The following is a 16,391-nucleotide window of genomic DNA, read 5'->3' as shown; positions in this document are numbered from 1 at the left end:
TAGTGGAGAAAACTGTATCACAATAAAAACACCCAAACCCAACACTGATTAACAGTCTTTTTTTAATTTCATAACACACATTGACCTCTATGAACACACGACAGATACAATGTCACTTTGGTCCAATAGTACCTCCGATATAAAGTCTGTATAAAAGAACCATTTCAGTTCACATAGACACTTTGGCATCCCATTTGTTACTGGCGTAGCTTGCCTTCAATAAAATCTTTTTTTTTCTACCCGCCCTCTTTCAAGTTTCTTTATACTGATAAAGTTCATGTCGTCTTATCCACACAGGTAAGAAAGAAAGGCTACAGTAGACTGTATACACAAAATACATGTGGATATTTTTCATTAGCAATCTTTTTTTTCATTGGACAACGTACACAGAGACATGTTAATTCATCAATAAAACTAATGAAGTACAGTCAATGGTTTTTGTTTCAGTGCTTAAGTTTCAAGTATGACATGAAGGCATCTACAATGTATTGTAGAAAAAAAAACAGTCCACAGTAATGAAGCTACAGTGAAACGGAGACCAGTAAAAACATATTTAATGTTTATGTCCTCTAAATCCATCAGGTCGAGACTGACACTATTAGAAACCAGCCGTTGAAGAATCACAAGCTCCAGCTTCATATTGTCTGTGTCTTCAACTGACAAATTTTGGGTGATAATGTTCCATCTGAGGGAAAGCCGCCCTGCATCACACCAGTTTCAATGACTGATTCGACAAAGCTACTAATAAAGGTCCACCGATTTCATATCAAAGTCAAGCCCGCCATCGTGCAGGTTGCGTTCGTTTGCGTTGTCAAAGCTGTTCTTCCCGTGGATCTGTTTGAGGTGCTTACGGAGAACTGGCTTGTGGGCGAAAACCATGTCGCAGTAGTTGCAGCGGTGCGGCTTGTCACCGCTGTGCAGGTTTAGGTGATCCAGCAAAGAACACTTTTGGGTGAAGGTCTTCCCGCAGATTTTACACTGGAAGGGCTTGATGCCGGCGTGGACACGCATGTGTCGGTGCAGGTTGCCCTTCTGTGTGAAGGTTTTGCCGCACAGCAGGCACATGAACAGCTTGTGCATCTTGAGGTGGTTGGCGTAGTTCTCCAGCTGGCGGAAGACCCGGGCGCACTTGGGGCACTGGTGGTACCACTGGAGAGGTTTGTCGTAGTTCCTCTGGTGCACGTTGTGTTTCTCTGCGGGAGGGGACGGTGGAGGGGGGCTGAGCGGGTATCCGGACATGCCGGGTGGAACCGCCATCTCGCTGCCACGACTGTCCACAGTGGAGTTAATGAGGGAATGCTGCGGCTCAGGAGAGTGGAGGGCAGCAGGTGGGCTGTTGGGAAAGTGACCAGTTATGGAGTTTTCTGCTCCGTCAGACACAGACTCCACTTTGACAATAGTGATGTCACTCTCCGCCACACCTGGCTTTGGACGTCTGGCCAAGATTTGAAGAGGGGACATCGGCTGTATGATCACATCATCATCGTCATCGTCGTCGTCGTCGTCATCATCGTCGCCATTGTTATCATCTCCAACCTGCACAACCTCCTCCCCCTCCTGATGGACAGTCCGAGCTTGAGAGCGCTCTTGCTCTCTCGGAGCCTGGGACGATAATCCCTCCTCCTTCTTCTCTCTCCTCATATCCACCTCCAGCTGGCGTCCAGACTGAGGTTTGATGAACTTATTGAGAGCTTGAGTGCACTGCTCCACAATGTGACCCATCTGGAGGAAGCTGGCCACCGTCAGATAATGCACCAGCTCCAGCTCAGGAAACTCCAGCTGGCCCGTGTAGCAGGACAGAAGCAGCTGCCGGCCCACCTCCGCCTCCTGGATCATGGAGATCTGGACCTCCCTGGAGTCCTGCTGAAGGATGAATTGGTCCCTCAAGAATGAAGAACCGGCAGCAAACACTACCTTGTGACCAGGGACCTCCAGCTGGTTGATGCGCACAGTGACATCACAAAAGCGTCTCTGGTGTCGCAGGAGGTTCATCTTCTGCAGCATGGAGTCCCCGAATGTGGCGAAGCGGAACTGCAGGATCACCTGGTTCTGGGCCATCGTGAACTGAGGGCCGGCAGCAGCAGCAATTCACCTGTTTAGGAAAAATTCAAAGACTGTATAATCTCTCCTTGGCAGAAAGTTCAGAGATGTTGAAGTGGGGAACTTATCCATAGCCAGTAGATTACAAACAGCAGATGTCGGTCAGCATGCCCCCAGTTTGGAGAAGAAGGCTGAAGTCTGTCATGGGAGTTAAGCAATCAACTGCTGTGTCTGTGTCTGAGTCAGCAACAAATCGTGTTTAGCCATTTACAAAAAGTCTCACCTAAAAAAAAAATCATTATCTGTTTAAGTTTACATTATATCAAGAATATTTTTTGCTGTTTTACCTTATTGACAGACAGTGGTTTCTACCCGAAAAATTAAGCTGTTCGATTGCTTTTCTCAAAGCCAGACCCCATTGAGAAAAACAGTGATTTCACATTGATGAACACAGGAGTTTTTCGTCTATCTCTGCCTCAAACACATTATTTTCTTTCTGTGATTTTGTGACTTTGGTGTCTAAAAGGGTTAGTTTTGAGTCACCAAAGTCACAATAACGCTGGCTAAACCAACTGATGGAGGCAGTGGTATACTGGCAGCTCCTGTTCAGAGAGCTAAAATGACTGTTTTTTTTCTATAGAGTCTGGTTACTTAGATGGGGAACTATTGCTGCTACCTGCTTTTCTATTGAAACGGGCTGTCTGACGGACAGGTAAGCACTGAAAATACTCTCAATATAGCATACATTTAAAGTGATTTTTTTTAGGTAGGACATTTTTTAGTAGGTTAAAACACGATTTGTTGGTAACCCACATCCATAGCAGTAGGTATCATTGCTTAGCTTCTCAAAACTACAGATGTGCCAACATATATACTGTATGTAATACTATCCCTATAAGGATCGCACAATATAAAATTGTGTGAATTACATATTTTATCTGTAACAGTTGACTGCTGTAGACTGTCTTACCTATCTAAAAATTAAAAAGGTTTTACGTAGCCTCAGAATACATATTTATAGATATGTATATTAGTGAATTATGCATTGTCTTCTACATTAAAAAGGAAACAGCAATTTTTTTAAATGAAATCTGATGAGATAATTAATTTAACGACCACCACCTGCGTCAATCACAACCATCACGATATCATCATAGTCTCTACCAAGCCTGGCGCGTGCTTCTCTAATTAACCCGGGTAAGTCTGACAAGCAGACGCCGCTTTAAACTCTGCCAATTTAACACGAGCAAGCGTGTCTGTAACATAAACTAGCCTCGAGTTGTCTTAAATTATTTTCGAAAGCACCGCCCACTCTTCGGCTCGACGTTTATCCTCTAAAACATACGGTAACAAAACATATTTCATTGTAACACACTCTGTATTTGTTAGCCCAAAATCTACTGTTTTACCTGGTGGCTACGTAAACATGAAATATTGTTGAATAATGCTCAAAGCCGAATGGTATCAAATAGTAATACAAGTTTCAAAATGCTCTTATTGTTTCAGTACTGCTGATATTTGCCGATACACAAGACATTACAGTAAAACTGTCTGACCCGGACACTTGGTTTCCGCTGTCCGAGTCGACTGGACCTGACGTTATGGTCGTATCGATGCTAGCTTAGCACCGTCGGTACAGTAACGTTTAAATATTAGGTTTCTTTTCAGGGAAATTCGGTAGCCTGGGTAGCCTACTTCAACAAGACAAAAAGTAAAACTGCACAAAGTGACAGTCCATGCCTGACGTTAGCTTTAGCTGTAAACAATCAATCACAAATCGCCTCCATGTCCCCCTTTGGCCTACTCCTCTACTCTTTAGCTGCCATATCAGCATGTCTGATAACGAGCAACACTGCAGCTAACAAGCTAGCTAACAAGCTAGGCTATATAACTTTGTTTTTACAGCAGAAGAGACAGTAATAAGTAATGTGTACCTGTTAACCCGTGTAAACAATCCTGTTATAGATGGGCTGTCATCGGTAGGACACTGGCACTGTGTGTCTGGGGATGTGAAGGAACTGCTCCGGATGCAAAACCCATTTAAAGGCCCAGTACATGCAGCAGGGAGCATCTCTCATCCTCTCTCACTCATTAAGTAGACTTCTTTTTAGATTTAAATAAGCCACAATTACCCTACTGTTATTTCAGAAATCTAAAAATCAAGGCAAGACAGCTTTATTTGTATAGCACATTTCATACAGCGAGGCCATTCAAAGTGCTTTACATATATATGTATATATATATATATATATATATGTGTGTGTGTGTGTGTGTGTGTGTGTGTGTGTGTGTATGTATGTATGTATGTATATATATAAAATAAAAGATACAGATTTGCAATAAAAGATAAGATATTCTCAAGTGTGTATATATATATATATATAAACAATAAATGAAAAGATTTAAAATAAGAATCACCATTGAAAATAGCAAAAGTGCAGATGCAAAGATAAGAATATTATTTAAAATGATTTAAAATCAAGTTTAAAATAAGTCTGTGCTACATGATATCAAAATGCTGCTTTGCCATGTTTTATTCTAACTCCCTGGATGGTCAGTAGGCCAGCCCCAGTTGTCCTGAGGCCCCCCCCCTCATATGGCTGTGGATCAGAGGTTGAGTGGGTAGTCCTCTAAAGGATAGGTCAGCGATTCAATTCCCGGCCCCTTCGGGCAACATGTTGAAGTGTCCTTTGGCAAGATACTGAATCCCTAATTGCTCCCAATGGCGCACCATCGGAGTGTGAGTGTGTGTGTATGATTACTGAGTAGCAGGTAGCACCTTGTACGATAGCCTTGGCCACCAGTGTGTGATCGCTGTGTGGATGGGTGAATGTGACAGTGTAGTGTGAAAGTGCTTTGAGTGGTCAATAAGACTAGAAAATCGTATACAAGTACAGTCCATTTCCCATATGTCACAAGCATGTCAGAGGTATATTTTGGTGCTGAGCCACAGAGTGATTTATAGACAAGCAGCAAGATTTTAAAATTGATAATAATTGTGAATACAGCAGGTTGTGATTTCAGTGTCATTTTTAAAAATAAAATACATTAATTTTCCAGTTTTTCTCTCATGATCCCTAAAAGCATCATCTAAGCGGGGCAGTAATCAATTATTTGACATTATAGGTAGGGGGTGGTCAATGTTTGATGACTACAAAAGATTTTTTTTTCTCAATATTTTATTAATATATGTTTGGAACTCTTCTTAAATCAGTCTGCTCAGCTTTGAACCTATGTTTTTCCCATCCAATGATCGTTCAAGCATTCATGAAGTTAAAAACGTTTATTTTAATCATTTTAAAAATATAAAAAAAAAATACACACACATATATATATATATATATATATATATATATATATATATATATATATACAAAAAGTAATTTAAGAATGCAATTTAATCTGTCATCCCGACAAACAAAAATGACAGAATATCAGCACTTATGTGAGCATCATGTCCTCTTGAAAAACCTGGAAAAGAAGACAGAGGGAAGTCAGGTCATGAAATTACAATTATGCATCCTGTGTTTTACCTGAACTTTTGGAAAACATCTACATCTTCACTTTATATACACAAGTCCTGTATTTTGTCACCAAAATCAAAACCAAAATGCATATTTAATTTGCAGGCTGTAATAACACTTCGTAACTGTTGTGTAATCATTTTTCTATAACATTAAACCTGAATTACCAATCGATCATGCATGTATTTCATTTTTGAAAATCTCAGGAATGCTAGAATGACTTCTGAATGTAATGTTTGATTCAGTTCATAGTGTTATCAATGTTGCTTTACAAATAAAATAATCTTCCTTACCAGGTGAAACAGTATCCACCCAAAATGACCAGGACAACTACTCCTATTAATGCAGCAGCCGACAGAGAGGACACCTTCAGAACATACGATGTACCTGGAAAAAGGACATGCTGCGTGTGAGTAACTGGCAATTGGCACTTTCTAAACCTGCTTGTTTTTGCATTTTTAAATATTTTGATACTAGATTATGAATATGATGTTTCACCAGAGAGCAACAAAGCATAATGTTATTTCCCCAAATTTGTCTCTAATTTGTCATTTACCAAAATTTGTCTGAAAAAAATCAGAATTCTAAAAATATCACTATGTGGTTTCAATATTTTGGCCAGTGAATTACCTCGTACTTTAGCCCACAGGACACAGGAACTTTTTAAAGCCTACGAGAGAAAACACTCTTGTAATTTAGCAAAAATTTAGCACTGCAAAATTGGATGCAGTTTTATGCTGATATTTAATTATATAGCAGGCGCACCCACCGATTGCCACTGACTGACAGCTCGTAAGATGATATAATTGTTCCTTCCATTCTCCAGTGGTGCGTTAAAAAAGCCTCCATAGTAGAGTCCATCCCCTACAGTAAAGTTCATCTCTGTCCCAACATGTCTGACATCAATCTGAGCAGTGATGTACTCTGTTGGGGACTTCACTTTGTTCGAGGGGTCTGAGTTTGCAGGAGAGGAACAGTCAAACACCATAATCCCCTCTGCAGGAAGCACAAACACCTGGTACACACTGCCAAATGAACAACAAAAATCAGTCACTTATTGAAGGCGTTATATGCAACGTTTGAACTTGAATATGGACATATCTATTTGGGATAAACATTTTGGTAAATGGGCTTCTTTGTCAATGCGGTCTTTTTACACTGTGATCTCATTTATGTAAAGTAATGAAACCAGTATATCACAGTTGATTTTTTAAAAATAAAAAAAGATTTATTTGTATGACCATGTCACTTTTCATTGCCTTTATACTGATTTACAAATGAATGGGCTACCATCTATATGGTCATAAAGTGTGATAATTCAGTCACTTTTGACACCTGACCAATATAACCTTTTTTTCGCAATCCCATAACAAATACATAAAAAATCTTTATCAATGTCTTAGGTTGATCTCTTGGAACCTTTAACACTCTTAAAAAAAACAAAAAACAAACTTGCCAGTGCTCTGATGTGGACAGACTATGTAATGGAGACACTGCTTCTAAATGACCTCAAACCTAGTCTGGCATTTCTATAGTGCAATTTTACTTAGTTGTGGGCTGATACTGTATATGCACTGATACAGATATATTTGCACTAAGATAATATTGTCTGATTTATGGGTCTTGCTTTAGCCCCTGTACCTGCTTTTCTGAGGTGTTTGGATGACATTGAATGTCAAAGGGGACATAGTGAGTCATTGAGTTCAGCCCATAGACTGCACTATGATAATGGACGTAGACACCATGATGCTGGGAATTTTAACCAGGGGGTCTATGGGCTCTTGGAGCCAGCCTGAAGTGGCCTTTCAAGGACGTGCAGTTTGTGGCATTTCCAATATTGGCCTAATATTTCAGCCCTGGAGATTGTTGCTTGGTTTAGCTATGAAAACTGAATGGAGGCAGATTTGATAAGCCTTCATAATCAGTGTAACTTTTTACTTTATGGGGTTTAAAGTTTTATAATTTTTTTTTTAGAAAATTAATCTTTTAAAGAACAATACATAAAATTCCACGTATTTATCTTAATCAATTATTCAACAAAGCTGTGAATATTATCCTGACACGTAAATATTCTAGATTGGGGACATTTGTAGGTCAAGCATGAAGTTGCATGACTGTTTGTCTGTCTGTTTTTATCTCATAGGGTTTAATTTTCCCTGTAACCTAGAGCGGAACAGAAGACCTGATCACACATCCTAATTGTTACCTTATTGGGTCCAGTGTGTCGGGCGATCTGCGTAGCCTCAAAGTTGGTACAGGAGTCTCAAATTCTCTGTAGTAGACAACTGGTGCTGGAGGCACTGTCAAATGTTGTAATGCTCAGTTGAAAGAAGACTGCATCATATGTAATGTAATTATAACAGTGCTGAATATTTTCAGAATGCTGATTACTCCAGCTTTCACTTTGATGCAGGGAAACATTTAGTCAGAGCAGAGTTGAACTGATACCTGGTAAACTGGTGTTTGTGGTGACGGTGACTGTGAATCTGGCAGACACTGCAGTGATGGAGATGCTGTAGTTTGTGACTGGAAGCAGGTTCAGACAGAGTTCCAGCTGGTCAGACTTAGAGCTCAGAAATCGCTTCCTTTTATCATGAAAGGACCTCTGGAAGTCTCTGGATCCTGTGTATGTCACCTGGAATGGTTACACCAAATGTGGCATCAGTCAGGCTCACAAAACACTCTGTAGATTAATTAAAAAAAACAATATGGTGTCCCAAACTGTCCATACACACCCACATTAAATCAAATGATAAGGCTAAGAAACTACCTTGTATACTTCTGTATCGTCCTCATACTTCTCTGCTCTCCAATGCAGACATTTTTCATTGACCACAAATAGGTGATTGACAGGTGGTTTTATTTCTGTAAGAGATGTGGGAATGAAAAGTATAATGGTACATAAAATCTTCACCTTTCATTTGTTATACAAATCTCTTTACAAATATGTTCACGATGCAAATCAGAAACAACACTCAAGCATCAAAATGCTTTCACTACGTGAGGCCTAATGAGCGTTGTAACTCACAGATGTTCCTGCTCAATTGCTATGTTCTCACTCACCTATGCACCTCAGCGTAGCTCTCTGCCACTCTCCAGAGCTGCCACACACAGACATATTGCTGCCCCGCCAGCTGTGATATCCATCCACACAGCGGTGGATCACAACACTCCTGTTATGCCACGCCACCTCTGATTTGGGGAGGAAGGGAACCGGTCCACATTTTGCTAGGGAAGACAATAACACTGATGAGTTAGCTAAGTGTTTAAGAGGGTGTAGGGTGTGTGCATTAAAAACTTTTACAAGACCTGGATCATATAATCAAACCAAAGCAAGAACGTGTGAAAAGATCCATACGCTGTGAGAAAAGCTTCCAGCAATTTTATTCACACAATGTTTATATCTAAGAGAGATCGTATTCTCAAGTGGTGTTAAAATGTGGCACAATTAATATTGCATTTAGCTTTTAATACAGTATTCAGAGCTTTTGTCTGATTTTTTACCATAGCTAATTGATGCAAATACTTTTGGGGTATGCTGTATATTGCATTCCCATGCCTTCCACTGGAAGAGTCAACATTCAATCAGCTATGAATTGACCCACAGAAATAAATGCACCAGCACAACTTAAGATGATGTGAAAGTTACAAAACATTATCATTCACCTCGATATAATAATAATCATTTTAAAAAGATAAAATAAAAAAAACTTTATTTCTATAGCGCTTTTCCAAACCAGAGTTACAAAGTGCTTCACAATACAATACCACACAGTATAGAAAACAAGGTAAAATAACATCATTCACAGAAAATGCAATTAAAATTTTTTTACACATCCATATGCATATACATACATGTACGTATATACCTCCAAACTTGCAACAAGCACAGAAGAGCCCAAAGGCAGGAATATACAAACATGACTCAAACTCTATCGAGCTGAGCTTTCATCATTTACTTACCAGATAAAACAATGCGTCAACAAATATATGTCAATACATGTAAAAGATCACAGTGGAATAGATTCCTGTCCATGTATATAGATGATCACTGTACCTTTACACTTCGCAGATACTTTCCCCCACTGTCCTGACTGTAAACATGTGGAAATATTATTTCCCTTCCAATGGTAAAATCCATCCATGCACTCATACAGCACCACACTGCCTGGTCTACTGGTGCCATCCCACAGGAGGTTAGTATGGGGGAGGGTTAGTGGGGGGCCACAGCTTATTTCTGCACACAGACATGAAATAGCACAAAGTGTGATGTGAACGCGCATGTGGAAAATACTAATAGCACAGTCAAATCTTTTGTTACAGCTAAACAGGAGATGCAACATAATGAGAACAAGCGTAGTATAATTGTATGTATATTCTGAAGCAAGACTTTGACATTGTCGGGAAATAAGCTCATTTGCTTTTATTTTAAGATTTATATAAAGGATCAGTACCACACTCAATATTCAACAAGTTAGTTTTACGCAACACAAAGACTGGAACATGGCGAAAAAGCTAGCATGGCTCTCAAATGTTACAAATGTAGCCTATTTTTTTTTTGCCAAGAGCAGTGACTGTATTCTTATGGTAAGTTGAAATTGCATTTGGAATGTCTGAGTTTTCACTAAAACGCCTCTGAAGTAGGATTTTCTGATTCAAAGTTGAAGGAACTTCACCAGCCCCGACATCAAAACCAAAGATGGCTGCTCTGAGCATCAACTGTAATGAATGCTTGAATGATTTTGTTGCTGTTGCAAAGAGCTTTTTTCCTTCCAAGCTAAACTAACAGGCTGCTTGCTGTAGCCTTATATTAAACAGACAGACATGAGAGTGGTATTGATGAACTTCACAGCGTTCCCAGATGGGAAATGTTAAAATATTGTACTAGGTTAAGGCCATAAACTAAGCTAATTATAAATAACTGGGTTGAGTGACACATTCAAATTACTCGACTTGGACACGGCACACCTTAGTAAGCAAGTATGAAAGTTAAACTTCCACAACAGCAGTGCTCATGAGTCTCATTTAGCCTCCACCAAGTCTGAGCAGCTGTAAAGAGGTCATGTGAGAAGAGAAGCATGAACACAGCTGTAGAATCTATATTTTGCAGTCTTGATCATGTCTGGAAATAATTAAAAATGAGACAGTGCAGACTAAAGCCAGTTCATCATGGCACGTTTTGGCATTATTGATTGTACACCGAACAAAGGGCAAAATATGATTCAAAATATCTGGCAATGCTTCTCAGGATAAAAAGCAAATACGCCTATTTACTAAAATGTCACACCATTGCCCTAAATATTTTTTGGAAATTGCTGCAAATGTTCTGAAATCAAAACAGTAGTTTATCAATGTATCTGTCATCAAACATTGCACCTTCACACCAAAGATCAATATCCTCCCACAGTCCCTTCTCTCCACATACTGAGTAGTTTCTCAGGCTCCTGGTGTTATATCCGTCCTCACATTGGTAATACACCACACTGCCAACGCGTGATGTGCCGTCCCAAAACATTTTAGCATGAGGTTTATAAACAGGCTTTGGACAATTGATTTCTACAACAAAAAGACAGCGGGTCATTGTAGATGTTGAAATGTTTGATGATGACAAACACATTTACACTGTTTGATTACAGCATGCAAATTATGATGCTGTGCTTATATGTTAGAGAATTGCATTATTACTTTTATTAGAGGCAGATTAACCAATACTGTGTTTTGTAGACTGATGCCGTTATCACCTTGACAGACGAGAGAAGCTCCAACCCATTCTCCACTGGCGGTACAAACTGATACATTTCCCTCTTCAGCACTGCTATATCCAGAGTTACACTGATAAACAACCTGAGAGCCCACAGTGGAGATTTTATCCCACAGCATGACTGAGTGAGGGATGTATGGGGGCACACCACAGTCAACTTCTACAAGGATACACATTGCAATATTTAAGTGAGTGAAAGCAATTATTTGGGACAGCATCAAAGCCAGCTACAGAATCAACGACATTTGGAGCAAGCTGTTACCTTTGCAGGAGATGTTTGGTTTCGTCCAGTACCCATTAATTGTACACAGTGACATGTTATTTCCTTCATTATGATAAAATCCTGTTTTACAGTAGTAAGTCACTGTGGTTCCAGGAGTGGAGCTGCCATCCCACACTTGCCCAGCATGAGGCACTATAGGAGCATCCCCACATAATATTTCTGGGACAGGAAATGCACACAGTGGGGGTTATTCAGAATTAAACAAAACAATTCTGAATGCATAACATACAAGTTTGACACTTTTCTCAGGGCTGTGTGGGCATGCAAATACTAATAAGCCAGGGCAGGCTAATGTCATTTTATTTGTAAAATAAAGAAATAATTAACAAAAAGAAAAAAAAGAAATAAATTCCTACTATTTCATATTTGAAAAGAAAATCATTTCAGTGGATGTTTGAATTACCTTGGCATGACAGAGCTGGGGTTGTCCACTGACCGTTTGCATTACAGATCGATACATTATGCCCTCCTTTGTTATAAAAGCCCTCTTTACAAACATAGAGCACAGTGCTGCCAGGGCGTGAATTACTGTCCCACACCAGCTCGGTGGATTCAACTATTGGAGGATTTCCACACAAGATCTCTACAAAGAACAACATGCACAGCCATATAACGTAAATGCCAGTTTCAGTTTACTCGGTTCTGGAAGTTAAAGGTGCAAAAATGTAATAAGGTTAAAGTAAAATTTGACAGAGATGTGGTGAAGCAGTGAGTGTACCTTGACAGAGCACGGACGGTATCTCCCACTGTCCAGCAGCATTACAGATGGATATGTTGCCCTTTCCAACATTATCAAATCCAGAATTACACAGATAAAGCACCTTGGTGCCCAAACTCGAGAGCTTATTCCACAGCATGCTAGAGTTAGGGAGGGCAGGGGGAGGGCCACAGTCGACCTCTGAGGGCCAAAGCAGTGACATACGGCATGAAACCATATTCACTGTAAAATCTCTGTCCGACTGATCAGTTTCATGATCCCTGTGCTCCTGAAACTAGTCAAAACTCACAAAAAATGCTGAAATCAGTGGGAGTTTCATTACATTATCATGCTGTGAAGGCTGAAAAGATGGGTTTATAATGTTTCAGGTCTATCAGAAAACAATAGTCACACGGCCATATTAGCATTTATACTGTTCATCTTTTGCATACTGGCTGCAAACACAACAATGATTGGCTAAAACACAGATTTTGTTATTTGAAACACATCACAGAAACACAGCTAACATTTCTAAGAATAATAATGATGATGATGAATGATGTAACTTATCAAGATAAATGTGGCGATAAAGATTTGGATTTAAGATTATATCAACAAACACCCTCCCTTGTAAAAACTTGATTAGGACAGAACTAATGAAAAGCTAAACAATCTTCAGAAGTACCAGGGAGCAGAAAAAGGAAAGTTGACAGAGTACAATCATTAATAGTTCTACATTGTTAGAAGGGGAAATTATAGCTGTAGAGAAAGGCAGACAATTTTTTTACTTGTGTTTAGTTACCTTCACAGACCAGGGTGGGTCCTCTCCATCGTCCATCTGCTCCACACACAGAGCTGTTGTCTCCACTCTTCCTCACAAAGCCTTCATCACAGACATACATGGCCACACTGCCGTATGTGGTCCCTGTGACTGACAGCAGCACTGTGTCCTCCACTGAGGCAGGCCGGCCACAGTCAACCACTAAGTGGGACAAGAACATATAAAACCTACAATCCAACTGTTCACCCACAGATTCCCAAATCCATTAGCAGGCTGTCAGTATGTAGTGTTTCAATACTCATATTCACACTGGAAACATGGCAAAATGAAATATGTTGAAACTGTCAGTATGCTTATCCAAATCCCACTAATGCAGTTTTACCTTTGCAGAAAGCTCTGTCTGTGTGGGGATTGAAGGGCTCTAGTCCGTTGTGGACTTGATATCCCAGCTGGCAGCTGCATTCAAAACTGCCCTCAAGATTTCTGCATTGACCTCCCTCTCCACAAAGACCTGGGATCCTGCACTCGTCAATATCTGCACAACCAAGAGCATGTGACATAAAAACAATAATGTCACCCACTTTTACAGGTAAAAAGGTATGAATAATTTATGTTGTCACCTGTAGATTTTATTCCACATTTTTTTTGGCTGGATTGCACCAACAAGGATTAACTTTTAAACCTGATTAAATCATGGTTTAAGCCTAAACTCTGTTGCATCAAACTTTAAAACTAACTTAGAATTAAGAATGGTTATTTTAAACCTTTCTTTAAATCTCAGTTTAATTTTTTCTCTGAACATAGATTAAATTTATTTCTGTTGCAATTTGATCCAGGGTTAACTTTAAACCTTCAGTGGAGGAGGTTTAACTTTTACAATGGCAACCTGGGATGGGATGGATTGGGTAAAATATCATCACGTCTCACACTTTGCCGCATCCTTTTTGGCTTTGGTCCTCTTGTTTTTCCAAAAGGCTGGAAGCTGAGCATTGTATCTTTTTTCTTTCACTCCAGTCGTTGAGTAACAGTTAGCCAGTTGCTGCCAAGCAGTCTTTTTCTTTTTCACTGAGCTCTTGTCCGTGTTTTTTACTTCTTCTATGATTTGCCGATATTGTTCCACTAATTTTGGCCAACAAGTTTTCTCAAAGGAGGAAAAATTTGAGCCTTCCTGCTTGATATGGTGCTTGTCATTACTGATTAAAATTAGTTTAAATTCTGTTGAAATAAATAAACTTCAATTTACCAAACCAAGATTTATTTTTAATGGTGCAACAGAGCCCTGCCTAATTTTAAATCTTGAGTTGCTCATTTTTAAACCTAGATTTACCAAACAACTTCTTTGTGCAACCCGACCTTAATCTCTTATGTAGGACTTTATTCCCCTTTCTGTAATGTGATGTCTTTAATAGCCCTATAAAAAAAGACCAAGGTTGAGCCTAAACTCACCCTGGCAGTGGGTTCCATCGTTTGGTATGAACGTGGCCATGTCATTAGAAGGACTGTAGCCACCCAGGCAGGTACAGTAGTAGCTGCCATATGTGTTGTGGCAGGTAGTGTGCTGCCCACAGATCCTACTAGATCCTATCTGACACTCATCTTTATCTGGAACGAAAAAAAAACAACCCATTTATTACACTTAAATGTAGAAGAAAAGGAGATGAAGTCACATCAATTCCACCTTTGCTTTTCCTGCTTTGATAAGTCAAAATGTCTTTTGCAAAAAAGGTCTATGAGATGGATTGCCATGAACTTTTGAACAGAAATTCCATATTATGATTAGATACCTTCTAAACTAATGACATTTCCCTCACCTTGCCTGTGCTTTTTGTTTAGTGCTAATAAATAATGTTTGTATGCTCAAAATCTAAACAATATAGTCAACATTGTAATGCCTAAAGTATAGATTGATTTTTTTTTTCAAAATCTGCTCCTTGGAGACAACTTCTCAAAGGAAATCAAATTAAACTGTGTTGGCCTTTATATTTATCTATGATATTATATGATATGATATGACAAACACACACAAAATGTTTGTCCTACCTTGGCAGTAGGTTCTCCCATTTCCAACAAACCCGTACTTGCAGTTACAAACTTTGCCGGAGCCGTCTGACTTGTCTTCACATGTGGCGTTAGGGTGGCAGGTGTCACACACATCCATCGTGTTACCTTCTGCTGGCATTTCTGAAAGGATATATATATATATATATATATATATATATATATATATATATATATATAAGACCTCCATCAGACAGTATCTTCAGAGGTATTCACCCCTCCACAATTGTCAATGATACATTCAACTTTAAAAAATTAAATTTGATAATCACTAAATGTTTGTTATGGGACAAAACACTGTCATCAGTACTCTTACCTGCGATGACCCAGAGCAGAAAAACCACGATAACTGCTCTGTTTCCCCTCTCCATCGTCTCTGAGTGTCCCCCTGTTGCTTTCTTCTCTTCACCAGACACTCAGCCTCCTCATCCCCATCTTCTTTTTTCACTTTTTACTTCAGTCTTCCGACCACGATGACACTGAGCGGGTTTGATAACCACGACTGAGAGGAGGCTAAGTGGGTGAGCTGAGGTTACTTTGAGAAATAGCTCCTTTTCTCAATGGTCTTCTCGCAGTTTGTGGTTTTGTGGCGTAATCTGTCACTGCCTGACATATTCAGTTACTCTTCACCGTGTGTTGATACGTTTACTGCTCACTCTGGTGAACTGCACACTCATGCTGCGGTGGCTGATAACAGCTATATTTGGCCTAACGAAACAGTTAGGTTCCCCTCGTACAAACATTGTGGAAATTAGGTTGTTTTTAGAAGCACATTCACTGCATCATTACTATATGTTTCAATCAATGACAGCTAGGTAAGAGATGTTTACTAGATGACTTAGAAACTAAACCAAGTACAAGTCATTATTAATGAGTGACACAGCTATTGTAGACCAAACATTTTATGAATATCACGATGCAACCTTACCCTTTGTCCTTTAAAGTAGTATATAACCCATAATTATTTAAATTTGACCCAAACTGATCCTTTGGATTATAATCCACATAGGCATAACTGGTGTTTGAGGTCAATAGAGCCAACATCTCTGCTCGTCCTACCACAGCATCTGTTGTGGGTGCCAAGGGGGTGTCAGATGGCGTGCTGTGGGAAGAGAAGATAAGTGTGGTGAGCTGCTATCTTTCAGGCCAGCATGGTCCTTAGTAGGGTCTCCGTGTCACTCAAACCAACAAGCTACCACCTCACATCACTGCCTATTAGTGAAACTACTTGGCAGTTGTGTACTTTT

At 39.6% G+C, this 16,391-nt stretch overlaps 2 protein-coding genes and 1 long non-coding RNA gene across 6 annotated transcripts; 1 reads left to right on the top strand and 2 right to left on the bottom strand.

The window, feature by feature from the left end:
• Nucleotides 1-44: 44 nt before the first annotated feature.
• Nucleotides 45-4,123, bottom strand: zbtb26 (zinc finger and BTB domain containing 26). Of its 4 annotated transcripts, none has more exons than XM_042488443.2 (2): nucleotides 3,975-4,123; nucleotides 45-2,092 (listed from the first exon to the last, which is right to left on the bottom strand). In XM_042488443.2, the coding sequence occupies exon 2, from the start codon at nucleotides 2,056-2,058 to the stop codon at nucleotides 742-744; it is 1,317 nt and encodes a 438-aa protein (XP_042344377.1). In that variant the 5' UTR covers nucleotides 2,059-2,092; nucleotides 3,975-4,123; the 3' UTR covers nucleotides 45-741. The 4 variants fall into 4 exon arrangements, with proteins under 4 accessions (XP_042344377.1, XP_042344378.1, XP_042344380.1 ...); XM_042488444.2 differs by having other exon boundaries at nucleotides 45-2,323; nucleotides 3,975-4,063; XM_042488446.2 differs by having other exon boundaries at nucleotides 45-2,238; nucleotides 3,975-4,062.
• On the top strand, nucleotides 3,282-11,413 carry LOC148189813 (uncharacterized). Its single transcript, XR_015776495.1, has 3 exons — nucleotides 3,282-3,386; nucleotides 5,861-5,973; nucleotides 11,289-11,413. It is a non-coding gene; the product is annotated as an uncharacterized LOC148189813 (long non-coding RNA).
• susd1 (sushi domain containing 1) lies at nucleotides 5,389-16,134 on the bottom strand. Its single transcript, XM_088077148.1, is given in 18 exon segments — nucleotides 5,389-5,511; nucleotides 5,858-5,951; nucleotides 6,195-6,234; nucleotides 6,334-6,589; nucleotides 7,771-7,864; nucleotides 8,013-8,199; nucleotides 8,335-8,429; nucleotides 8,628-8,792; nucleotides 9,622-9,801; nucleotides 10,941-11,120; nucleotides 11,306-11,767; nucleotides 12,012-12,191; nucleotides 12,327-12,506; nucleotides 13,108-13,287; nucleotides 13,469-13,621; nucleotides 14,533-14,688; nucleotides 15,127-15,267; nucleotides 15,461-16,134. Coding segments are annotated over 18 exon segments (2,817 nt in total). The 5' UTR covers nucleotides 15,516-16,134; the 3' UTR covers nucleotides 5,389-5,492.
• Between the last annotated feature and the right edge of the window lie 257 nt (nucleotides 16,135-16,391).

The sequence above is a fragment of the Plectropomus leopardus genome, chromosome 4, assembly GCF_026936395.1.
Source record: "Plectropomus leopardus strain MGB_pleo_1.0 chromosome 4, ASM2693639v1, whole genome shotgun sequence".
Lineage (NCBI taxonomy): Eukaryota > Metazoa > Chordata > Actinopteri > Perciformes > Serranidae > Plectropomus > Plectropomus leopardus.
Note: the sequence above shows the minus strand (reverse complement) of the source record. Positions and strands in the feature narration are given on the sequence as shown.